Source organism: Aedes albopictus, chromosome 3 (assembly GCF_035046485.1).
Source record: "Aedes albopictus strain Foshan chromosome 3, AalbF5, whole genome shotgun sequence".
Lineage (NCBI taxonomy): Eukaryota > Metazoa > Arthropoda > Insecta > Diptera > Culicidae > Aedes > Aedes albopictus.
Window position 1 is genome coordinate 183025746 of NC_085138.1, and position 27894 is coordinate 183053639.

Genomic DNA, 27894 nt, shown 5'->3' on the forward strand with positions numbered 1-27894 from the left:
GTGTTTGGCTTAGCTACATGACTTGGTCCGGCAAGCCCATAAACATCAATTGGTAGACGTATTCCCTAGTGAAAAGACAACGCAGATGGGCGAAAGCCAGGGGATGCGTTGATAATAGCAGAAATTTCATGCCATAAGTTTTAGGGTCGGTACACAGCTAAAAAGTGAGGTTACGCAATGCCACGACTGGTTGAAGTAGCAGAGGGAATGAGATTCTTCCAGCAAGGGTAGATGGAAGCATAGGCTCATACCGAGCGTGTGTAAATGGACGAGCAGGCCCCGTGGCGAGGTGAACTTTCACTTAACACAATTTCTGTTAGGTCCATAGATGGTTCAGGCGGTATATGCACAAATTCGGATATGCACGCTCCTCCGCATATCCAGAAAGCGCAGACTGCGACGAGACCGCGGAGCATGTGCTTTTTGAATGCCCACGCTTCGTGGAGCAATGATCGAGTATGCAGGTGATGTATCCTATCGATATCACTCCTGAGTCAGGTGTCCTGACAATATTGTTGAAAGGATGTGTACCGGGGCATTGCACAAGTCGCACTGCGTTACTTCCACGGAATCATTTGAACTACAGAGAAAATGGTGGGTCGACCAACAGCAAGTTGAATTTTCTCATTCTATAAAAAAAAGATAGTATGTTGCTGCGAAATTGACAATTTACGTGATTAAGGACAAGTTCGGATGGTTAGTAAAAAAGCGTCCAGTTGTGCTGCATGAAATTGCTTATATTCCTACACATATGTTCTTTGATTAGTTTCTCAAGTATAACAATGTTGAATTTTCCGTACAAACCAGACCTGCACGCTGTACTTCTTAACCCATCCAAAGCAGCTTGAAAGTTTACACAAACGATTTAGTTGAGATACACAACTTGGTATGTTGGTAATATTATATAAGTTAGGACCAACTGTGAGTTGGCCATTTTTTGTGGTTTTGTAGCTGACTTGCACTTTTTTTCATCTTCCTATCCTACACTGTTCATCATCAAACAGCCTTGGGGAAACAAACTCATAACTAGTGTAAGAGGGATACTGTAAATTTAGTAGCTGTAAGATGTGATTTAAACTAAAATGTGCATATTTTTTTAAAAACATTTTTTTACACAATATTCTACTAGAATGCTTTATGTATAGGTTTGCAACGCAACCAAAGGTAGCAACTAAGTTGTGTATTTTGTTGCGAAATGGGGAAATCTTTAGGCATTTTGTAAGGCTTCTTTATTTCGTTCGACACCGTTTGTTTGTCGAGGGATAAGTGATCTTAGTGATACTGGGCTAAATACATTTAGATAAGTTAAATCAAGTTTTTTTTTTGTGTATGTAGCTATATTTTACCAAAGCTTAGAACGAAGATATCCCGTCGTCGGTGAATTAGTACTCAGACCCGCTTTTCTCTGGCGCTATCAACCACCCAAGTAGGCATAAACATCGAATACCTACTCCTGATTTCATACATATTGAGCTTACACAGTAGTTTGTCTTTCGAATCGCACTTTACCATTCAGCATCTCCATTGGACTTTTGAAACACGTAATCCTTACCGGTGATGTTCATGATGCCGTCCTTCAGGTAAAACTTCCACTTGTTTCTCGATCTTGTAATCTGCAAAAAGAAATAGGTTGGATTTTTACTCCATTTACTATTCAACAATTTTGCGAAATTCTTCAGCGTTACCTTATCATACTGGCAAACGACTACGTTATCCGTATCGAACAAATCGGAAGCATCCTCATCGGTTACATCGTCCTCGCTGTTCAGGGGTTCTTCTTCCGCTCCACCCTCGCCATCCAAATCTTCATCGTCCTCCTTGTCCAGGTCGTCTTCGTCGTCGTCCCCGATGTTGTCGTCACTTATATCGCTAGCTTCTTCGTCCGATGTATCAACTGCACCGTCAAGCTGGTGTCTTATTTCAATCATAACTGGAAGGGTTTAAAAATTGATTTTTAAAGTACGCAAAAGGCAAAAAGAACAACATTAATTTATATACCTCTTCTGCGATGTCGCAATTTCTTCTTTAGAACTGCTCCACTTGAGCAGGATGCCGACGTTGATGGTACCGAATCCATTTGAGATACTACCGCTCCATTGTGCGCCACTTTGGACATCAGATGATGATCCAATACTTCGGAAAGAGCAAACATCGGCGGTGTCTGATGATCTTCTTCAGCAATTGTGTCCATATGCATATCGTAGGCTCCGTCCATCTGTTTGTGAATTTGAATTGTATCTAGGAGAAAAAGGAAGATAGCTCTGTTAGACCAGTCTATAGTTAATAGGTTGAGCAAGACATTACTCATTGTGTTGTTCTGCAGATAGGAGTTGACATGCTGCTGAAGTACGGACGAGGCAATCTGCGGTGGTAGGGGCATGATCGAAGTGATGATGGGTCCAGTGAGTACTTGTTGCAGTTGATTTTCCTGGAGCGCCGATGCCGGCACCTGAATCGTTAGTACTCTTGGTTGTGAGTTTGGTACATTTGGCAGTGCTGGTAGGGTTATCTGAATTGCGACCATTTTGTTGGGATCCAGTGCTGCTACGACTGCCGCCGGAGGAGCTGGCTGTTGTGCTGGTGGTGGTTGTACTGCAGCAGGTTGTGGCAACGAGGGATGGGCCTGAGCTAATGGGGGTGGTTGGAGTTGTTGCTGCTGTTGTTGTTGTGGTAGAATTTGTTGCGTTTCAGCTACCGGTTCGGGCTTGACTGCAGGTGGTGGTGGAATTGCAGGTGCAATGTTGTTGGGGGCTGATTTTGCGATTCCGTTTTGATTTTCTTGGTTGGCAGCGGCAGCAGCAGCTGCAGCCGCAGCTTTAGCCTTTTTAGTACCATTTGACTGAAATTATAGAATAGAAGATGGGTTAAGAAGGTACTATGAAATACGCTTGATTTTGGGAACTTTGCAGCGAACATCATTTTGACTGCCGTTTACAAACACTTTTTTTTTTTTTGTCTGTATTAACGAGATTTTTAACCCTAGGCTAGTTCATCTCGGGACCCACGCTTTACTTCCCTTCCGAAGGAAGAACCCACATTTTGTGAGTATGTCGGGAGTGGGATTCGATCCCAGGTCCTCGGCGTGATAGCGTTTACAAACACATCACCTCTCTTTACGTACCGCTCAATGACGTAAACGTAATGGTTGGTTCGACGAGGAATGCCAACGAACGGAAAAAAAGTGCCGCCAGAAGTCGAATGCTAGTGGCGGTGGCCGGTGCCCGGCTCCAAGCCCGGCTCAACAGGGAGCCATACAGGGTAACAAGAGCAGAAGAGAAACGAATCCACCGCAGTAAAAATCGGTAGCACGAAGAGAGTGTGATTGCTGAAGTGCAGGAAAGTATGGACAGGACCGATATGCAGAGGCTTTATGCAACTGTCAATGGTGCGCAGCACAATACTGCGGCAGTGTCCGCCATGTGCAATGGCCGGGAAGAAAATTTGCTGACAGACAAAACAATAATGATGACAGCTAGGCGGAAGATTTGTTAAATGGTAGCAGTGAAGGAGCACTAAGGAACAGGATTTTAATAGATGACGGTCAAGCAGTGGAACCACTTGTTGAATGGTAGGTACATCCTTGAAGGTGCATCACACAGCTCAGTGGAGAGCTAGGTATTGTGCATCTTAGCTTAATCACTCAGATCCTGCTGATCTGAGTCAGCCGCCATAAGATTGCGCCCGTTTGATTTGTACACGGCGGCTGACAGCTCCACCCGGCGGCTGCAAAACAGTTTTAGCCAAGGTGCACACCGTGTACAAATCATACGTGCGCGATCTGAGGCTGCGCGTTTCGAACGCAGCTTGCTGAGAATCTAAGATAAGCGCGACAATATCAACTGGTAGGTAAATGGAAATCTATATATACCGCATTTAGTTCACCACTGGACTGCGAACTACGACTTCATAAGTGCGAAATCGTAAATAAAAGTGCGCGATTGCATCAAATCAGGTTGATGTCTTCGGCGCACTATTTCTTCAGTCTATGGTGAACAAGTGCTCTGAAGACACCGAGTTGATTTGATGCAATCGCGCACTTTTATTAGCGTTTTCGCACTCGTGAAAACTAGTGCGATAGTCCAGTGGTGAACTAAATGCGCTATATATAAAAATGCAGTGGCATACGTGGGACCGTACATAACTTGCGAACGGATGGTCCAATTTGGGTCGTCTAAGTTTTGTTCTGTTAGTTTTCACCCAAGGAAGGTTTATGAGGCAAAAAACATGGGTAAATAGAGAGTTTTTGCAAATCGGGTTTTCATACATTTTGAACGGGGACTTGGGCTTGCAAAGTGACAAAGTTTGCCGGGTTCAGCTAGTAAATTGTAAATATTATGTTATACCTAGATCAGTGTACGCAAAATATGGCACCGCAAGCGAAAAATAGGCAACAAAGAAGGCACGGCAACAACGTTTTGTTTTTTCGTTAGCAGATAATGACAAAATCGCTCCCGAGTTTGTTCACAACAAAAACGGTAGGAATATTTGTCTCGTTCCATTCACATCGTGATTTTCGCATTGTTTTACAACTGAAACTCAACTCTGCGGTTTGCAAGAGTCTTATTTCGTCCTAATGCTTATGAATTCGGTAATGTGGGTCGAAAATTTCAGCAGAAAAGCCGGAATATCAGCACACGCACGGCAAGCGATGTTTGTTTTATTGCTCTCATCGCCTGACATGCATTTGTTGCGGAGCGCCTTTGTTACCAACATGCACCGCTTATGACAAAGCGTTTGTTTTTCGGCGTGATCCGTTTTTCGTACCCTGACCTAGATTGAATAAAGGAGAAGCACTGCGCTGGTAGCGATATCAGTCAGTGCCTGGGTTTGGAGAACAAAGCCTCGCCTGTGTTTTTATTTCTAACACCACTAACACTGGATGAAGCCGTAAAGGAGCTGAAAAACAGCGAGGCTTCTGGGAAGCGAGCTGCTACATCAATCAATCCACCAGATTAATGTAAAGATTTGGGGGGGATGAAGAATTGCCTACCAGTTGGTTGGATGGCATTATATGCGCAATCTACAAGAAAGGGCACGGACTAGATGGAACACTCTTACAGAGGGATTTTAAACTCGGCGTATGAGATACTGTTGAACAGACTGAGACCTCTTGAGGAGTCCTTCATCGGTGAATACCAGGCTAGTTTTCGTGAGGGCCGATCAACGACGGATCAAATGTTTAGCCTGCGGATGATCCTAGATAAATTTCGGGAATATAACTTGCAGACTCACAATTTGTTCAAGGATTTTAAAGCAGCGTATGATTCAGTGAAAATAAATGTGTATATCAGAGTGTATATTTCCGACGAAACTAATTAGGCTGACGCGCAACGCTGGTTGAATCAAAATCAAGTATACGGATCGCAAAGTTTGTACTTCGTTTGTGACCTTGGATGGATTGAAGCAGGGTGATGCTCTTTCAAATTTACTGTTCAACATTGCACTAGAAGGATCGATTAAGAGGTTTGGCGTGCAGAAGACTGGTCTTATCATCACACGGTCGAAGTGGAGCGGACCTGGTGTGATGGTTAGAACACTTGATTATCACGCCGAGGACCTGAGATCGAATCCCACTTCCGACAAACTCGCAAAATGTGAGTTCTTCCTTCGGAAGGGAAGTAAAGCGTGGGTCCCGAGATGAACTAGCCTAGGGCTAAAAATCTCGTTAATACAGACAACAAAAAATCACACGGTCGAACATGCTCCTCGGCTTTGCGGGCGATATTGGCGGCATCGATCGTAGGGCAGTGAAGGAAGCTTATGCTCCTCTGAGAAGATGGACAGCGAGGGTAGGCTTGACGATTAACTCTACCAAGACGAAGTACATGATAGCGGGTAGAGATAGACGCAGAGGAATATCACCAAAGACCGACGAAGATGGGGCTCTACATACGCTCGGTGTTGGAGTAAAGTTACTTTGTAGCCAACGAATAATTAAGGCAGGTATTATGCATCACTGAATAACTAAATGAATCGAAGAGGATCTGCAAACCCTTGGGTTGAGTATTCATGCAACGTTTATTAGGGACGATTTGTAGCGGTCCATCAACATGTATGAGGGCGTCCATAACGCTTCTTTGTATGAAAATCCTAATTTTTTGTATGGACCGTAACGCTCGAGCATATTTACTCCCCCTGCCCCTAGAGCGGTACGTAATTTGTGGATGGCGCCTGAGATGATTTGCTTGTTGAAAGTAGACAAATTCTTACAATATACGATGTCGCTGAAAGCTTGAAAATAAATTATGCATTGAAACATAAATGTATACATTACCTTTGAACCTGACACGGACTACAATTAGTTATCGATTCAGATGTAATTACCGGTGCAAAAATATGAAACGAAAAGAAAATGGCTCATTAGAATTCAATATCTTACAAATTGTCCAAATCTTGAAGTGATTCACAACATTGTCGTAAGTCATACCTTTGCCAGAATTGACGGCGGTTGATCCAAAGGATCAACTACCGCTTCGACCGCCTTGCTGGCCATCAGTTTCGCCGTCCATACTTGTTTCATCTCCTGCAATACCTGTTCATCGACACCCTCGTCGAGGAATGCATCTCGTACGCCAGCAATAACATCATCAATAACGGTGTTGTACAGTTTGAGCTGAAAACAAGAGCAACCGAATTAGCAAAGCCACCGATACAACATGAGCTGCAATTTAAATAATTTATTCATTTTTGTGCTATCAGTCATTTGTCGTTCACTTTCATTTCAGTTGTGAATTTTAGAGCACTTATCGATTACCCCTATGTGCAATACCTACTTATCTCAATAGACCCATTTGTTTTCTTGAAATATTCATAAAAGGGTTTGACCTTCGAGCGCCTACAGTGAAGTGTTTCTTATTCGCACATGTCTCGCGAGATTTCTTTGCATGTCTAGAGAATCAATTTTTACATGAGAAAAGTTAATGAATGTCCAATATGGGACCATCGATAGTAGTAATTAGCATTATACAGAATTATGCAAAATGACCATTATGCCAAACGAAACACAAACATCATTATAGGTACCTAATGCCATTACGCTAGGTCTAATACCATTAGTTATGGTAAACCATAACATTAAAAAATATGCACGCGAAAAAAGTTACAAGGGATTAAATATTTTGTAATAAGAGGTAGTTTTGTCAGTCCCACTGCTCTGCATACCCTCGTAACATCGACGAACTTCTATTGTAGACATAGCGTCCGGATACAACGAGAAGGGTGCTACTAGTTTCAACCTACTGAAAATCAACCATTAAACGGTTATTCTTTTTCTTACTCGTTTTGTATTTTATTTTAGAAATGATTACTAATGACCGTGTAAGGAAGAGACTTTCTCAATTACTTATGGGAACGCTAATTAAACCAAATAGGCAGGCCAAGTTCCAGTAAAACCGTAACTCCACAACGAATAAAAAAATACGATCATGAATGAATGAACGTAGCTAGTGTTTGGGCACCATCATCAGAAATACCTTGGCATAGAATTGACGAGCAAGCACAACGGGAACACTCGCATCGCTACTCCGGCCGCCGTTGTCACAGTAATGAGCTCAGTCGCACAAAAAAAAAAAAACAAACCAAACCTTATACCAAATCCACCGCTGATAAGAAGTAACATGACATGCCGGGCAGACACTTTGATGGAGAAACTCAGATATCTTTACCTGAAACCATCAGCATTAAATTTACACTCTTCCAGTAGGTCGATATTCTGCCGTAATTCTGCAAAGCGACGTAAGTGCCATTTTCAATTTCATCCAATCTTAACCTCCAAATATCTAGCCAAGTCTTTGCAAGCATTTTTATGAAATCTTATCATCAACCAGAAGACTCCAGAACTGGAACAGCTTCCAATAGATGACAGGATGGGAAAAAATAGCGAATATTCAACAGGTGTATGGTTATTAGAGAGAGTCAACGTTATTGTCTTCAAAAATGTTTAAGTTGCGCATTTTCTGGAAATTCTCGCTAAAAAAGTAAGGAAATGCATTTGATAAATTGATGGACACCCCGTTAGTTAGAACCACAACAATTTTTGCAGACCCCTCGATTTTGGTCAAATGATGGTTCATTTAAACCGTTTTAACTCGAAAGTTTTTTCAAAAAACCACCTCAAAACGAATTAATTGTTGTTGAAAAGAGGAAAGATATAGCTACTATTTACAATAATAAAAAGATGGATCGGTCGGTATTGATTTTGGCCGCTATCTTGGATTTTTATACCAAAACATTTTTTTCACCATGATGACAACCACCGATTTTCAAAATTTTTGCATCAATTGAAAGCTGAGACATTTATACCAAACATATCAACAAATTAGAGACGTTCTATTCTTCTTTCAAAAGTTATCTGCCGTTTTGTAAACCATGCCACTGGGCCCGGTGCCGGCCGTTTACATAAATGCAGCGTTAATTCGCAGTGTTTACGAACACGAATCAAAAATCTGAACCCACTAATAAAAAGCTGAAAGCTTAAGCTTTTCAAAACACTAAAAAAGTTATAAAAACAATGCCCGCATCATTCAAAAACAGTTAAAAACGGAAACGAACCTCCGATTTGACCAAATATTGCTTTGTGTAGGGTGCGTGAACCAATTATGGCACTACCTAAGGAAAGCTATTTATACAAAAATAACGAGAAGACCAACGAATGTCATCAATAAGTTAAAAGACAGCTTAGTTTCTATACTTAACAGGAAATATATAGAAACGGAGCCAAAACTACTTTTAGTAAAATTATGAAATTCAAATAACTCAACGTACATATGTACAGATGGGTAAATTATTGGTCAAATTGGGAAAAAATCCACAGCTCAGGTGAGATTTGAACTCACGACCCTTATTCGCTAGACAAGTGCTTTACCAACTAAGCTACCGAGCCAATTAATGACCCGGCAACTTAGTTGTCATAAGGTTCAATTCTAATCTCATCGATCTATATCATCTTCCCCTAAACCGCAAATATAACCATCTCTGTTGTACATATGTACGAAGAGCGAAAGCGATTTGTTTATTGTTTGAAACTGTTTGCCTATCGTACAGGCAACTCTTCCTCAACCACTTGTAGAGGAAGAACAATGCTACCTGGAAGGCGATCAAACGCGTCGTTCGCATTCTATTTGATACGACGGGTAACTACGTAGAGGTAGATGCTCGAAAACGACTCACTTGAAGTGCAAATTTTCGGTAATACCAATCCGTGTGATCAAATTATGAAATTCAAATAACTCAACGTACATATGTACAGATGGGTAAATTATTGGTCAAATTGGGAAAAAATCCACAGCTCAGGTGAGATTTGAACTCACGACCCTTATTCGCTAGACAAGTGCTTTACCAACTAAGCTACCGAGCCAATTAATGACCCGGCAACTTAGTTGTCATAAGGTTCAATTCTAATCTCATCGATCTATATCATCTTCCCCTAAACCGCAAATATAACCATCTCTGTTGTACATATGTACGAAGAGCGAAAGCGATTTGTTTATTGTTTGAAACTGTTTGCCTATCGTACAGGCAACTCTTCCTCAACCACTTGTAGAGGAAGAACAATGCTACCTGGAAGGCGATCAAACGCGTCGTTCGCATTCTATTTGATACGACGGGTAACTACGTAGAGGTAGATGCTCGAAAACGACTCACTTGAAGTGCAAATTTTCGGTAATACCAATCCGTGTGATCAAATTATGAAATTCAAATAACTCAACGTACATATGTACAGATGGGTAAATTATTGGTCAAATTGGGAAAAAATCCACAGCTCAGGTGAGATTTGAACTCACGACCCTTATTCGCTAGACAAGTGCTTTACCAACTAAGCTACCGAGCCAATTAATGACCCGGCAACTTAGTTGTCATAAGGTTCAATTCTAATCTCATCGATCTATATCATCTTCCCCTAAACCGCAAATATAACCATCTCTGTTGTACATATGTACGAAGAGCGAAAGCGATTTGTTTATTGTTTGAAACTGTTTGCCTATCGTACTTTTAGTATTTATTACAGCGTGTGCCAATGATAGGAACCCTGTACCAGTTATGGTTACAGTTTTTAACTTCGGTTCCTTTTCGCACTATTTGCATGCATTCCTTATGGGATTAGCCATAACTGGTACACTATGGCGAAAAAGGGTGCAAGGAAGCCGAAATTTTAAGGAAAATGATTTATTTCTACCATGATTTGAGCAAAATGTGGCATTTAATTGAGTACGACCATCTTTTGTGAACGTGATCTGTTGTTCACAATTTTTTTTCTTGTTGATTTTTATCGTTACAGGGTGAAAATCAATTATGGCGAATAATTGGTACTATAGCCATAATTGGTACACTTACCCTATACATGCAGGCGTAAACTCGGATGCTGTTGCATGGTGCGCATGGAAATGTATGGAGAAAACGAGGCTTAATTTGCAAAACTGCAGATAACTTTTGATAGGAAAAAAGACATCTTTAATTTTTTAATATGTTATGGTTATGTGTAAATGTCTCAGCTTTCAATTGATGCAAAAATTTTGAAAATCGGTGGTTGCCAACATGGTGAAATAGTTATTTATGCAACAAGTTGCAAAATGATGATTTTTTCAGCACGAGTCGTACATTTATCCAACGAGGCTTGCCGAGTTGGATAAATACGGCGAGTGCTGAAAAAATCGAGTTTTGCAACGAGTTGCATACAAATTTTTTTGCAATTACGAAAAAATAGCTATTTAGTATAATCTATTCTCGCTACACCTTGCGCTACACGAACATGCATCAGAAGGAACCACGTGCGCGCATCATCGGCGTAGTTTTTTATTCGATCAGGTAGGCTATGCCTACGATTGAGCTTGGGTTGTCAAACAGTTCTTCACAGGCAAGGGCAAAAGTCGCAAAAGTAGCTACACCAGCTGCTTTTTTACCGGACTTGCAGTCTGAATCGGAATAAGAACCGTCCAAATTCGGATTCGAGATTGTCAGTGAATGTAGAAACAACAGCTGAATCTACGGAAGACAAGGCAGTCAATAAAAAGTGTATGCTGACAAAGGTGCCGAAAAGTGCTACTTTTCAGTACTCATAAGAGTGCCGAAAAGTAGTACTTTTCGGCACACTTGTATCGGTGGGTAAAAGTAGGCCGTTTAATCACACTTCAGGTCATTGAAAAGTAGAATTTTTCACCACGTGATTGCAAAAAAAATTTTTTGGTATAAAAATCCGAGATGGTGGCCAAAATCAATATGGCCGACACAACTTTTTATTATCGTAAATAGTAGCTCTATCTTTCCTCTTTCAGGGTGTCCATTCAAATTCAGTTTACCGATTCCCGGATTTTTCCCAGGTATGGACAAACGCAAATTATTGCTCTAGTAGGACACTACTCAGTGCATTTTTATACACAATTCTAATTGGGTTATAATTCGATATGAATTTAAAAAAAATCCTATTTCAAGAATTATGATTTAAAAAAACTAACTAACTCTACAATTACCGACGTTAATTTCTCATGTACAGGTCGGACTCGATTATCCGGAGTATCGATTTTTATTTCACTCCGGATAATCGAATTTTCCGGATAATCGAATCGCATATAAAAATAAAATCAACATTTAAAAACGTATGAAAATATATGTTTTTGTTATTTTATTTTCATGAAGCAGTGGCGTGGACAGAAATTCTAATAAGGTATCGTCCATAAAATACGTAAAAAAACTTTTTTTGCTGCTTCCCCTAGTCACACTGTTTATACAATTATACATATAAGTTTTCTGAAGTTTTAATGGGTCATCACAATTTGCTGCATCTCCCCGCCCTTCTCAAAATGTGACGTAATTTTTGGAGATTCCCTTTGTATGCTGTAGATTGGTTGATAAGATCGGGGCACTTTTCTGTCAATTGGGTTTTTAAATTTAGAAAAATTCAATGATTTTATATGTTTAAACGAAAGAGCACCTTTTTCTAAACCTCTATGATTTTTTTCAGATTTTTAGAACTTTGTTTTCATACCTAAAATCAATTTCAAAAAGATTTATTCAAATCACCTTTTGACAGCTGGGCAACTGCTTGACAGCTCCGCCCAGTACAAAATCCGACGAGGGGTGATTCGACAAATCGCTCCCATACAAACTTCAAATTGATTTTTAAATAGGTTCCCGGGCTCCAAAATTCCTGAAAATTTGGATTTCGGCTCAGTTTGGCGTGCAGATTCAGAATATGGAATTATCTCAACATCGCTTAAAAAGCCAATTGTGAACTAAATAAAAAGGCTCTGGGTTCGTGAAACAAAACATAAATACTGGGGGCCATTCATTAAGTACGTCACGGAAAAGTCAGTATAAAAATTTCCAATTTTAGCGTAACGTACTAAATGGATGTTCCCTAAAGAAAGCATGGTTGAGGGAAAGGGGTGTAGTTGGTGTAAATTGGAAAAAAAATGTTGAAGGACATGAAAACAAAACTTTTGAAGTGAATGGAGCTGTAGTATTGTCGTCGCGGTTGAAACCCGAAGATTCTCCACACGCGGTATTCGAGTTTTCTCCAATTCCATACGTGAGTCCTAACGTCGGTCGTAGTGCGCTGGGTAGCGGATCAGGCCCTCTATCCAGCGCACCTTGCCCGACATACGTCCGACGCACGGTTTGGGAGAAAAATCGATTTTCGCGTATCAAAAATTCCAATTTTCAACTGCACGAACAATATGATGAATTCAGCGTTAATTTTCAGAGTGTCCTAATCTAGAAACAGCCTCTTCCGTGGGCCACACAATACTGGGAGCAGTGATGCCAACCGAACAAACATTTTGGTTAAACTCCTGAAGGAATATAAAAATCAGGCGTTCGATTTGAATAGGTCCTAAGTTAGCTGTGATTCCTATGTAGATTCGACCTATTCAAATCGAACGTCAGAAAAGTTCTCTGATTCTCAAGTCCACCCCCATATTTTCATTGGCATCCAAAAAGAAGAAGCTGCTTTTTCTGGTCATTTGCTTCTTTGACATCAATGATGTAGGAGTTGAGCAAAAATTATTAAAATTCGTGAAAGCCTAATGTGTCCTAAAAACTAGCTTTTCGGGGACAATCATGCTTTGGAACTCTTAATTTCAATGGATTTGGCTGAAGTTTTGACCAGTCACTTCTTTTTGGGTACCAATCCAAATTTGGGCGTGGACTTGAGAATCAGAGAACATTTTTGAAAAAGTGGACAAGCCTTATTAAAAGCTTCCTGGAGAAATCTAAAAGAATTCTGAGGAATATCCAGAAGAATTTCTGAAGAAATCCATGCAAGAAATCCTGTAGAAAATAATGAAGAAAAATATTTGGAGGAATTCCTGAAAGAATCCTCAAGGACTTCTGGTGGAATATCAACAGAAAATTCCGGAGGAAACTTTAAGAAATTCCTGGAGAGAGCCGCATAAGAATCCCATGAATAATTCCTAAAAAAAAACGTAAATACACCTTTGGGTATTTAAAGTACAACTACAAAAATCCTTGGAAAATTTTCAGTATAAAATCCTGATGGAATCCCAACAAGAATTGCTCGGGAAAAAAATCGAAAAATCTCCTCGGGAAATATATGGCGGAATTCCAGCAGGGATTGCTTGAGGAATCTCAGCAGAAATTCTCAAAGGAGTCTCAGGTGGAATTCTTGGAGGAATAAATCTCTGAATGGTTTCCTTTTGAAGGAAAATTTGGAGAAATCCCAGAAACTCTATCTGAAGAAATGCCAGCAATCATTATTTGAAAATTTGCTGGATGATTCACGGCATGTTTTGAAAACAGATGCAAAATTTCGCGTTTTTTCGCTGAGAAGAGATTTAACATTTGTTGGCCCTTTTCAAATAAAACGCGAGATTTGTTTTTGTTACGTAATTTGTATATGACGCCAACAAATATTATCTGAATTTGAGGTACACTTTAAAATACTCTCAGTAAAATACTGGAAATATAAAATGTTAATGCTGAGTAAAATATTTTAATTTTCTCGTTAAAAGAGGCTAACATAATCGGGTCAAAAAGCCGACCAAATCGGAGGAAAAGGGGATCGGGGGCTTCCAAAATCCAGGGTTGTTACGAGAAGCGTGGAAAAAAATCCGCGCCAAATCCGCGCGAACAAACTTTGAATCCGCGCCAAATCCGCGCGATTGTGAAATTAAATTCGCGCCAAATCCACAAGAGTGTGAAAGTGAAGTTTTATTTTTCTACAATCAAACATAAAATTTGAACAATCTACAGTTTTGCATAAAGAAAAGGCACTTTCAACAGGAATGGACTAATTGAGTGATGGGTTGGAGCTGAACTGTTGATTCGTAAATTAACGCAGTTCATCTTAAATATTCTAAGCTTTCTGCAATTTGAAGACGTTTTGTCACAACTCTATTTTATCTTGTACCGACTTTTCAAACCCTCTAAGCAGAATACCCTCTTCGAATGAGTGTAATCAGTTTCGAACCTTTTAATTCCGCCCTATGTTGCTTATCCTTTGACAGATACGCGTATTTCGACTACCACTTGTAATCTTCCTCAGTGTCAGTTATCTATTTCATGTTTTTCTGTTCAACAATATTCCTTCAAGAATATTTAGTAAAATCGCTGCAGCAATCTACAAAGCGTTCTTGGAATATCTGCCAGAGCCCGTCATTGAGGAGAATATACCAAAAGATTTGTGAAGAAATTTCTAGCAAAGGGAATATGGGAAAAATTAAAAAAAAAATGAAGCTATCTTTTAAAAGTCCTTGAAAAAACCTGAATGAAAAGGAAAGAATTTCTGAAGTTTTGACGTAGGACTACGTCTCTCTTTTCTATACCGGGTGTCATTCTAAATTTTCAGAAATCGGCCGCGTTACGTTTAAAGTGGAGATTTTGAGCGTTAATAGCTCAGCCATTTCTTGTTGAATTTTAAAAATTTTGGCACCAATCGATTGCAAATCTTTACACCAATTATGTCCAATAATAATATTTGCTGTTTTTCAATAACAAACTATTGAAAAATTGGGAAAAGTGAACCCATGTTTATTCCAGCCAATCACGATCGAGCACATTTTGGATGCTCCCGTCGAATATAAAAGCTACTGCTTCTTCGCATCTTCCCTCATTTGTCTTTGTCGTCTCGAGGTGAACGCATCGAACGAGAGCGGCCCACTTTCTTCGTTTGCGTTTTCGCTCATTATTCTTTGACGGCCGTGTTGGCTCGGCGTCGGTGGTTGTCGGCAAGGGTGCTGTTGCACATTCGCCTTCTAACCGTCTAAAGCGGCAGACGAAGGAAAGAATACGTTTCATCGATTGCTCGCCGGTGGTGGCAGAGGCAGCAAAATCCACAGAAAGATCCGCGACAGACGAATTTGCGAGTTGCGTCGCTGTCCTCGGGGCTCGGCCCTTCACCGATTGATTGGCGGCGGCGCATTGATGATAGCATCAGGAACATCCAGGGCAACAAGCGGCGGGCCAATTTTCGACGGCGTGCAGCATTCAGCACGGAGGAATCCAACACGCATTACGTGGCATGATAAATTCATGTCATTTTTTGTCTAAAATCGTCCAATATTCAAACGGTTCTTTTCAGGACCATAGAAAATTATTTATCAAGAGTTGTGAATCAGATAATTATTTCATTCCATCATGGATCGGTAAAAGTGTGGTGCAACCGAAAAGTGAAAGATTGAATGCTTGGTGGCCCCGCAAGAATGATGATGCCGGCCACTAATGGTTCCATCCGGAATTTATCAACCCTATCCGAACCATTTTTCGTGAAACATCGATAAATTATAACGTTGTTCGAATTAAAATGATCTTAACATTCCAATATTTTGGTTACTTTATTCGTTAAATGGAAATTTTCTCATTTCTCGGTTGATTAACCGTTTCAAGCGTCTGGCGCATGCGGGGCGGGTCGTGCAAATGAAATATACTGAAAAGCCAGCCGAATGGGAGGAGCTTCATCTGCTAATCTAGGGGCATAAAAGCTGCTCCCTCTGATTTCTTTCGTCATTTTCGTTGGATTAGTCAAGCAGGGTGGATGTCACCTCCACACCTGAGCAGTACCCAGCGGCGACTCTCGGCTATCGTGCTGATAGCGTCATGAATCTTATCCACGGCAGAAAGCGGCCTACCAATTTTCGGTGGCATCCTGCAGGAATAGCACGGAGAAAACCAACACGCATTGCGTGGCAAGGCGGTTTCATGCCATTTTCTTCCTAAAATCGTTACTTTATCCAACGGTCCTTATCAGGATCACCAAAAAATAATTCTTCAAGAGTTGTAAATCAGATAATTTTACTCCATCAATCGAGAAAAGTGTGGTTCACCCGAAAAATGAATGATTGAATTCCGGCCACTAATGGTTCCACCCAGAATTCAGCAACGCATTACCCTATCAGAACTATTTTCCGTAAAACATTGTTTAACTCTAACAATTTTCGAATTAAAATGATCTAAATCTTCCAATATTTTGTTTACTTTAACGCTTAGTGAAAAAAATTTCTCATTTCTGTGTTGATTAATCATTTGAAACGTCTGAAGCATGCGGGGCGGGCCATGCAAATGAAATATTCTGGAAAGCCAGCCGAATGGGAGGAGCTGCATCTGCTAATCTAGGGGTATAAAAGCTGTTCCCTCTGATTTCTTTCTGGATTCCGCCAGACTGAAAAAATGTCGAATGTCGGGTTAAAGTCGGGTCAATTTTTATCGAATGTTGGGCCACTGTTGGACCAACATCGATCAACTATTGGGTCTATGTTGGGTTTGGTGGCCAAAATCAAAATAGGTGAATGATAGGTTGATGTCGGGTTTGACGTCATCAACTATGATAAAAGCTTTAAACCTAAAACACCACAAATTTATGCTTCCTAGCTGGGGCTCAATTGAATGATGTGCCTTGACTGAGGCTGGAGCTGAAAATTAGTAAAAGCTCGAGGTCAGTCTTACCATTAGAATAACCAGCCACAGAAATCCAATGTCACGACTGTTCGTGTGACTAACATCTAGTTTGCCTCGCCCTTACAGCGTCAGTAACGGTACTATAAGTGTCAAATAAATTTTGTTTACCAAAACAAAAGGTCCTCTACAGGATGGGCACTTAAACATAATCAATTATTACAATTTAAGTTATTAAAATAATTGAATAGGAAAACTGAGTACAGCGCCATTGGCGTTCTAGTGTATTTCTATTGTCTTACCCAACCAATCCCAATCAAGCATAGTTCTGTGAGGCGACACGACGAAACTTATATAAGAGGTGCACACACTCAGTTCGATCATTTCATCGGCACACACAGCAGCGGACGGACAGCGCCGAGCGGCAGCAAGATCCCAAAAAAGATCCGCTTCAACGGATGAGCAAGCGGGTGGCACCGCCCTCTGTCCAATGAAGCCTCGATTCTTTTCGGATCCATCGGCGGTGGAGGCAACAGCGGAAGCAACATCCAAAGAAAAATCCGCCTCGGCAAACGAAAATTCGATTGGCGTCACTTTTCGTTTGCCGGGGCCCCGATTCTTTCATGGATTGTCGGTGGCAGCAGCAGCAAGATCCCAAAAAAGATCCGCTTCAACGGATGAGCAAGCGGGTGGCACCGCCCTCTGTCCAATGAAGCCTCGATTCTTTTCGGATCAATCGGTGGTGGCGGCATGGGTGGCAATGAATTATACCAAAATGGTCCTTTTAAGGGCCCCAAAGCTTCCGAAAGAGTTATTTGGAGCATTATTCAATTATTTCTAAAAATTCAAATAATTCTAATTTTTTATAGTTTAGTTTATCGATAAAGTTTAATTTTTATACTAAACTAGCTGTCCCGGCAAACTTTGTCTTGCCAAGCTGTGGTGGTTTGACAACTGTTGAGGTCAACGCAGCAACGCACTCTAGATTGATTTAGTTTTGATCACGCTGAATTTCTTCCCGGCTCATGAGTAATCCGTAATTTATATTTTTTTTTTACTTTTCTAGTGGATTTTCGTAACTTTTTGTACATATAAACACAGCCACCACGAATACGAATCGAACCATGCAAGAGTCATGCCGATCGGTCCACCCGTTCTTGAGTTTTGTTGCCTCAAAGGAACTTCAAATTCATTTTTATATATATAGATAGATAGATAGATATACACCGCTGTATATTTAGTATTTGGAATTCCAAATTTACTGTCAATGTCATTCCAATCGAGTAGGATACCTGTCAAATGCGCATTGCTCGGCAGCATCATCGTCATGATACGGGAATCATCATCACCAGCAACAATCGCCAGATTTCGAGTCTTTAGCATATAGTGATTTTACTCTGGCCGTTATTTTTGCTGAATAGGTACACGTTTACTTCATCTGTGAGCCCCAAATTCTTTATTATGCGTTAAAAATTAGTCCTACGTCAACATTGCGGTTATGTCTCAGACATTACACACTCCTATAGTTTTTATATACAGTACCTGATACAAACTTTTTCGAGGAATTCTTAAAATAATGAGCATGAATTTGAGTAGGACATTGTGAGGGTAATTCTTATAAATTTGAAAAAAATAGTAATGTCTGGAGAATCCCAGTGAGACATTACCGCCAGTCGGGGTAACTTTGGGACAAAAATTAAGAAACATGTTTCGCTCATAATACTAACATTTATCAAAGTGATTATCAAAAAGTGGATGGAATATGGTAACTATAACTTGCGTTGACCATCCAGTGTAGAAAAAAGTCACATTTAGTTGATTTTCCATTGAGAAAAAGTGATGTGAATTTTATTGTTGGGCGTACTATGTATACAAAATCGTTGATTTAAAATGTCCTGTAGAAAACAGCTAAACACCGAACATGTAATAATTTGCTGTTTTCAAGGTGTTTTGAGCAGTTATTTTGAAAAGTAATACGAGTTTTCTTGGTTTTGTATGCTATTTTGTACGAAAGTCTTATTAATTCGTGCTGTAGTGCAAATAATAGACTGTTAGGGGGTGGGAATGGCCTGGCCAATGTCTAAGCTTCATACTAATTTCGAAAATTTTATATGGATAAAGCCTAGGTATGAGGGTGGCTCTGAAATGGTCAAAAATGAGTCTACGTAGTTTATTGAAGCCTCTTGAGGAAATACTGAAGAAATTCCAAGAGAAACACATGGGGACATGCCTGTACAAACTGAAATTACCTTTCTTCGCAGTTAAAATACTAAAAAAAATCCCTACAGCAATCATTGGACGAAACTATGGGGAAATTCCTGAAAGACGATGTTATATTTTTTAAGACTTTCTTGCTGGTTTAAAATTCCTTCAGGATTTTTTCTAGAATTTCTCCAGGTACTTGTCCAGTTATTTATCCATGCATTCCTTCAAAGATTCTTAAGGGGTTTTCTTCAAAGTTTTCACCAAAATTTCCTTCGAGGCACCGACAGTTGTTCTAAAATGATCTAAGGATTTCTACTAGAAATGGCATTATTACTATGCGGTGTAGTGTACCACTCTGATAATTCCAACGGTAGATCTATTGTTACGGGTGCTCTTCTAGTGGCTTCTGATAGATGGATTACTCCAGCCATGGATTCCTGAGAAATATTGGTAAAAAAAAATCCTTAAATCTTTTTTTTTCTATTTTTTTTAAAAAACTTGTATTTAAAAGATCAATTGTACCATATCCATGCGCGTAGCAAATTTTTCCCCTCAGTTCCAATGCCGTGCGCGTTTGTTATACACTATAGCCAGCGTGCACGACTTGGGAACTAAAAATTATTAACTCGAAGAAGAAACTCTTTCGAGAATTTTCATTTTCTTTCGATATTTTAACAGGATTTTTTTACAGAAAAAATCAGGTGTTACGAAACAAATCACTCGAGAATTTTATAGATGAAAGCATTAACCCAAAAAAGAAAAAAAGTTAATTCAAAAAGATCTTAAGAACAGAGACGCACCAGCCAAAAGCTGAAAGTCTCTATGATATAGCTAAATTAATCAATCTTAAAAACAATATCAGAAAAGATCCTTAGAGGAATTCCGGGGAAACACCTTGAAGAAGACCTTTGATGATTACTTGGATTTTATTTTAGAATTTCTAAGAAGTATTCGGAATAGACCTCGAAGTTTAGTTCATTCCTCTAAATCCAATAGATAATATGTTATGTCGGATGATCATTTATAAAGGTGAGAGAGTGCTAGCATGTTTTACTTGAATACCTACATGTAAAAACTTATTATGCAAAATGAAGTTTATTGCTACGACAATAAACTACATAGGGGAACTTACATATTTTCGGCAGTTTTGTTCTCTTCGTCATGGGAGGTTTTCTAAAACCTGTTGGTCTCAAAGTTGGCAAATCCTTCCCAACCAAGCTGAGTTATATGCCCAAATTTCAGGTAATTTGGCCCACAAAAACCCCAAGAACAAACCTGCCGATAATATCCTTTGTCACCCTAGATGTAATGTAACTAATCTGGTTTATTTCAGAGCTGCCTAGATCAATTTTGTATTGAATTATTATTAAAACATATTGCCCTAGATCTAAAGGGTCTATGATTCATATCAACGGGAATAAAAGTTATTTCAAGCACTAAAATGGCTTAACTCTCAGTATTTTCATATACAAGATTCTCAGAACAAAGTTCGTCGAAAGGATTCGTCAAGCGCTGATTGGTAGATCAAAAGAAAGCAATCTCACACAAAAAACTATGATGCAAATCAAAGTAGAATCATGTACAAAATTTGCATGACGGAACAGCAAAACCAAATCCGCGCCAAATCCGCGCGAGGGCCGAATTCCAAGGGCAAATCCGCGCCAAATCCGCGAAAATCGCGAAATCCGCGAGATTCGCGAAATCCGCGCTGTTGTAACAACCCTCAGGGCTGTTACAAAAGTGTCGATTTGGAAACCGCAAAATCCGCGCCAAGCCTTTTGAAATCCGCGCCGAGGTGATCAAATCCGCGTCAGATCCAAAGAAAATGAACAATTCATGACTTTTGTTGCACTCCAGATGAAGAGCTTTTCTATCCAGCTTTCCACGCTAGCCATAATGGCGGCTGCTATAAAAAAATTGACGAGAATGTTTAAACAAACCCATTCAAATTATTTATTGCAGTAGAATTTTTCATCACTTGACAGCTGAAACTTTTTTCATGATTTCGAAGATTGCTGAGATTTTGTTTTCTAATTTCAGTTCAGCATGGGGCACAAATACTGTCATTTTTTTTTATAGCAGCCGCCATTCTTGGATAGGATACGACAACTAGTCAGCCCTAAAGAGACCAATTTGGGGACCAATAATCTTAGCAACGCGGAAAAACAAGACAGCAAGCTGTGAAATTAGACAGAGAAGTTGCAGGTGTCACATCCTATCCTAGCCGCCATTATGGCTAGCGTGGAAAGCTGGATTGATAAATCGATTTTTAACCATTACTTATCCATGAATTTGAATGACAACTTTTACATCAAACAAGAGTTTAAACATGTTGCAAACAGACTAGTTTCTATAATTGGAATATAATGTTTCGGAACAATAGGTCTTTGATTGCTTATCAATCAGGGTGTCTACTATTTTACAAAAATGGAAGTTCCTGTTCCCTGAAGCAGTCCCAAAAAAGGAGCATTCTTGAAAAATTTTCATAAGCTTTTTTGGGAAATTCATGGATTACTTTCCGCAGAAACTTATTTTGTTGAATCTTCACAGTAATACTAGGAGCAATACTAGCATAGACCAATTTCTAGTGTAATTTATTGATTACATCACCAATAAATTTTATTCCTAAGGAAGATATTTATGAAAAAGGAAGTATTTCGTGATATATTCTTAACATTAAGCAAAAGATATGCAGAAAAGTTTTAATTCATCAGAAATTTATGATAAATCAGGCCAAACATTTCAATAGGTCCTATCTGCATTTGAGAGGCTCTCTTTGTTTACTTTCTCTTTCAATTATTGTTATGTAATGTTACACTTTTCCACTATTTTTGCAGTACAAATATAAAGACGAGTGTTTTGACCATCGTTCAATGCAAGGAGGCAATCAAAATACAAATAAACAGCTGAGATATTAACGAAAGAGAGAGAAACCAAAGAGAGCCTCTCTTCTGCAGATTAGACCTTTAGACATGTTTGGCCTGAAATATTTCTTGTCACACCACACCCTTGGAAATTCAGTGAAGATATCAGCAAGAATGTCCTCAGTCTTTGGATTCCAAAATCTTTTTTTTTTCAAGTATTCTACAAAAAAAAAATCCTCCAAAAATTCTACCAAGAAACCCTTCAATAACTGTGCCCGCAATGCCCATCTTAACCCTTCAGCGCCCCCGCTGTTGTACAAAGTACAACACTACCAAAAAACCTCGCTCGTCGTATGCGGCGCGAACGCGGTGCAGTTTGGGTTGCTTGATGGCGCGCGTCCTGAAAGGTTAACGAGCGCTCCGATTGATCAATGAGTAATTTTACCATTACAACAGAAGTTTACGTATTTTTAGGATAATTTCATCAGTGCTTTTAGTAAAAAATAATCGATGTTCAGGTGTTCCACTAATAATTGTTTTAGGAAACTCATCCATAATCAATAAAAAAAATCCTGCATGTTAAAAAAAATCGCTAAATATATCTAATGATTATTTTTTTATCCAGAGTTTTTCAAAGCTTTTTCTATGGAATTATTTAGGAATGCAACCATAAAAATCTCCAGGACGTCTTACCTTTTTTGTTTTTCGGGAATTTCGGACATTTTGTGTCAGAAACCAATCAGACTCTATCAGATTGATTGCTTACGATACACACAGTCTACAAAACCAATGGTTTTCTTGACGGGATTCTGTTACATTAGACTACATAATTCAACCAAATGTTTCTACAAAATTTCCAATAGACGTCTATTTGCAAATTCCACAAAAATGTTTTTAGAAACACCAATCTTAGAAATCTTGCCATTACTCAGTGTTTTTTTTTGAGCATCAGGCATTGCTCTATAGGTAAGTTCCGTCCAAAATTTGAATTAAATCCAAAATGTTAGCCAAAAACTGATCTCAGGGTTAAGACAGAAATGACTTCAAGAGTTTGACTAAAAAATTCAGAATATGATCTTCTAAATTTTAACAAATTGAGCTTCTAATGCTATGCAACTTATCTAGCACTCCATGCTATTGACTGTAAACATTATTTCAGTAACAAATTTTGAAAACGACGTATAATCAATGGTGTAGCTTTGATTATACGTCGTTTTCAAAATTTGTTACTGATTTTTGTTCAAACACAAAATGCCATAACTCTAATTCGAAAATGTTCTTTTTTTTATTGTGTTGAACTCAGTGTCCAAATATTTGATGTAAGTACATTTATAAACCATTTCCGCAAAATCCGCGCCAAAATGAGTAAAACGTGCGAAATTCGCGCGAAACGCAAAAACCGCCAAAAACGCAGCAGGATTATTCATTACATGTGAGATACTGGTACGGTAATAAAAGTTTGAAAAAGTGTCTTTGCCGTTCGTTTGGAACGTTCTGATCTGGAAAATAATGTTTTAAGATCTGATAGATTGGCTATAAAACATGTTAACTCATCATTCAATAACCCTTGAGCCAAATGATGGCCATTTCCCAAATATTGTTTTAAGTCACGTCGATCAATTTCACTCAAAATGGTGGTAGCTTTTTTTTTTGGAAAATTGGCTGTAATTTCCAGTGTGGTACTTACTCTTCAAATTTTTATTTGAATTTTGCCTAAAACTCCTAAAAACAGAAGTGAATAGGTACAATTTCACTGTGAATTTTGCCAGGCGTTTTTTCAAAAATTTTCTCCATGACTTCTGCCAAAGGGATCGAATTTAAGGGATCTGGCAGAAATTATAAAAAGAGTTTCACTAAGAATTCCTCCACGAACCGACACATTTTTTTATCAAACGTAAAAAAAACTCTTTGCCGAAAGTAATGTCTGCAGGTTTACCGAGTTCTCCAGGAATTCCGAGAGCGCATTCATGGACTTCTTCGGTTTTCCCGTATTTCTCGGATGGATGGACACCCTGCTCTTTTCAACAACAATTCGTTTTGAGGTGGTTTTTGGAGAAACTTCCGAGTTGCAACGGTTTAAATGAGCCACCATTTGACCAAGATCGAGGGGTCTGCAAAAAATGTGGCTCTAACTAACGGGGGGGACTTTAAAAAATCGGCATCTTAAACATTTTTGAAGACAAGGTGTAAATAGTGGGCCGGTCTCAGTGAGAATTACTTATATTGTACACTGAAGTTTTTTTTTACGCGGTTTTTTTTACGCGGTCCGTCCTAAAAAAAACCGCGTTATTTCAAGACCCGTCGTAAAAAAACCGCGTTATTTCAAAAACCGTCGTAAAAAAATCCGCGTTTTTTCAAAAACACGCGTAAAATAGTCAGCACCACATCTAACGTGACTTGACTTTTTTTACGACGTTTTTTGAAATAACGCGGTTTTTTTTTACGACGGGTCTTGAAATAACGCGGTTTTTTTTACGACGGGTCTTGAAATAACGCGGTTTTTTTTACGCGGGACCATACCGTCGTAAAAAAAACTTCAGTGTAATTGTAATTTATTTCTTAACGGTAGCCTGCCTGTTAGTTATTACAACTTTTGCTCAGGTCAAGAAAAGGATATACAGTCAGGTTTTTTTTACGCGGGGGATACATACCGCGTAAAAAAAAACCGCGTAAAAATAAACCGCGTTAATTCAAAAATCCGCGTAAAAATAAACCGCGTTAATTCAAAAATCCGCGTAAAAAAAACCGCGTTAATTCAAAAATCCGCGTAAATGAAAACCGCGTTAATTCAAAAATCCGCGTAAATGAAAACCACTTTTAACTCAATAATTTCCTTCTTGATTTTATATTAAAAAATGAACTCAACGAGTTATTTTAAGACAACATTTTAAGATTTTTGCCTGTCACTCAAAATTTCTACAAGTTACACAAACTGACAAGCTATTGTTTAAAGGTTTAAAGCTTTTACCATCATTGATGACGTCAAACCCGACATCAACCTATCATTCACCTATTTTTATTTTGGCCACCAAACCCAACATGGATCCAATACTTGGTCGATGTTGGTCCAACAGTGGCTCAACATTCGATAAAAATTGACCCAACTTTGACCCGACATTCGATATTTTTTCAGTCTGGCGGAATTTTGCATGGTTTTCTCGTGTATCGTGCCCAGCTACTCATTCGAGTGACAATGTATTCAATTGACAAGGATTCGCTTCTCATTTGATAGGTGCTCTGATTGAATGAAATGGTTTTGAACATGAATATGTAGAAGAAAAATGTTTAAAAATAATTGTAGGCTAATGTTCAAATGAATGAGATGAAGTTTTGCAACACTGGTTTAAACCGGTTCGTTGTTAAGACTCCATCTCACAGTTGTCGCATAAGTGTCAAACTACAGGCAGTAAATCATGTTCACTTAACCTTCAGTAACTCGCGCGGATGCCAACCACCGTCAGCACCACGCTAATGCTGAACACGAAAAGCGAGATTATTTCAACGTGTTGTACAAAATACAACAGCGAGATTGCTCGTGGGTTGATAGTTAAAGGTCACAAAGCACTCTTAGAAAATTTTGGGATATTCCAGGTAATCCTAAGTGTTCTGGAGCTCAGTTTTTAAAGTCTATGGCTATGACAGTAGTTTCTCAAGCTAAAAATAGTAACTATACATAACTAGACAGGGTTTAAATCAATAATTATTCCAAAATAGCTTTAAAATATTTCAAATCAGCCAATTGAACAGCCAGAAATGGACATAATAGACATAATTATCTGATAGATAGATAGATACAATAATAGATATAATAATAATCTCTGGACATAATAGATTACAAATCGTAGATTTGTTAAATGAAAAAAGTTCATGTAATCTCAAGAACGGTTTGATGTCCTTAGACATCTCAACAGATCTGATGCTGTCTATTAAACTTTGAGATGTTCAGTAAGTCATGAAAGGTTACAAGTCGTAGCTTTGTTATATGAATGAAGTTACCGGTACACCCGTAGACTTTAGGATCTAAACTCCAGAATAGTTTGGATGACCTAGGATATCCCGACTGATTTGAAACTGTCTATTGAACTTTTAAAAACTTACTGAGCATAATAGATTACAAATCGTTGATTTGTATGATGCAAGAATCTACCGCTGCACCCGTAGACTTTAAGATCTGAACTCCAGAATAGTTTGGATGACCTAGGATATCCCGACTGATCTGAAACTATCTATTGAACTTTCAAAAGACTTACTGGGCTTAATAGATTACAAATCGTTGCTTTGCATAATGCAAGAAGTTACCGCTGCACCCGTAGAATATGGGATCTAAACTTAAGAACAGTTTGGATGACCTAGGATATCCCGACTGATCTGAAACTGTCTATTGAACTTTTAAAGACTTACTGGACATAATAGATTACAAGTCGTTGCTTTGTATAATGCAAGAAGTTACCGTTACAGACGTAGACTTTAAGATCTAAACTCAAGAACAGTTTGGATGTCCATAAAATTACTCTGCATCATATTCTACCTTTTTAATGCTGTTAAACACCAAAACTACAGAAATATGTAGAAAAACTCTATAATAATGCTTGAAAAAATTCCGGCTTAAAATTAAAAATCCACGTAAATGAAAACCGCGTTAATTCAAAAATCCGCGTAAAAATAAACTGCGTTAATTCAAAAATCCGCGTAAAAAAAACCGCGTTAATTCAAAAATCCGCGTAAAAAAACCTCGTAAATGAAAACCGCGTAAAAAAAACCGCGTAAAAAAAACCTGACTGTACATATATGCAAATCATAAAAATATCGATTAGTTTACATTTACTACATATACCTACGTTGTTTTGTAAAGTTAGGCTTGAATAGTGCGTTTCAATCCGGATTCTTCTATCTCTTGATGAAACACATGCCATAAATTGAGTTCGTGTAAATACGCCTAGAGCTAGAGTGATGATTACGGAAATCAGCATAGGACACTCGAACTTGCGAATTGGTGCTTAAAATAGCTTAGCTAAGCCTGTTACGTCTTATTTTAAAGCATCAAAATTCAAGCTTATGCTAGGATAATATAAACCGGGCTACTGAGAAGAGACCCATCCGCCCATCCCCTTGACAACGAAACATATGTTACAGAGCTGCAGCACCCCGGTAACTAGATTTCTACCCGTATGACCTTGTTGCATTTTGTGTACAAACCCCTCTTGTGGTGCGGAAGTGCTACGACTGATGAATGGCACAGAAAGAATAAAAAGCAAAATTTATGAATGACTCACCACCGACGTCTGACTGAGGGCCATGGTTGCTGCGACAGACGGGTTCACTTCCGGTGTTCCAAATGATTTTGGTCACCTGTTTGCGTGCCTCCCAGCACCAAGGCGAAAAAATGTTGACCGCGATACGCGCTTCGTCGTCGTCCGGAACACGTATTCTGGGTCAATATGGGACTTTGCTGCCCAGCAGCGACGACACCACTAGATAAACTTGACCAAGAACAGATTGTCTTTTGATTTGCTGAAATCTAACCGGAGCTAGATATTTTCACGGTGATAAAAACTGATAGGGAATCCGGGGGAGCGGAAACGTAGCCGAGACGAAAGATGGCAAAGCAAAAATTTACACAAGAGATATTTCACTTCGTAACAACGTCTCCGTCCGGAGCGCTACTACTGTACAAGATGGGGGGTGAAGAAGGAAAGAGACTATCCGAAAAGAAACGCGTGTGGCTGCTCCAGAGCGATGTCGAAGGCGACGGAATATTCCAGCCACGAACTTCCGACACTGCCAACGGCGGACGCGCGGGACAAGACGGAACTTCTACGCAGGAATCGGAACGGACTCGTTTTTCGTATCCCCGCAGCAGCAGCAAATCGAGTGTGGGTTTCGCCAGAGCGCAGTGAAAAAGCGAAACCAAAATTTTTCGTCACGACACTTTTCCTTATATACGTTTCGAACTGTTCTGGCACCGTCGGGTAGCTGCACTGAC

General features: G+C 39.3%; 1 protein-coding gene across 1 annotated transcript; it reads right to left on the reverse strand.

Moving 5' to 3' along the window:
* Positions 1-716: 716 nt before the first annotated feature.
* Positions 717-27894, reverse strand: LOC109417347 (transcription initiation factor IIA subunit 1). The gene is made up of 7 exons (XM_019691453.3): positions 27185-27894; positions 6428-6613; positions 6275-6292; positions 2305-2839; positions 1999-2238; positions 1686-1930; positions 717-1613 (listed from the first exon to the last, which is right to left on the reverse strand). The coding sequence occupies exons 1-7, from the start codon at positions 27206-27208 to the stop codon at positions 1506-1508; spliced, it is 1356 nt and encodes a 451-aa protein (XP_019546998.3). The 5' UTR covers positions 27209-27894; the 3' UTR covers positions 717-1505.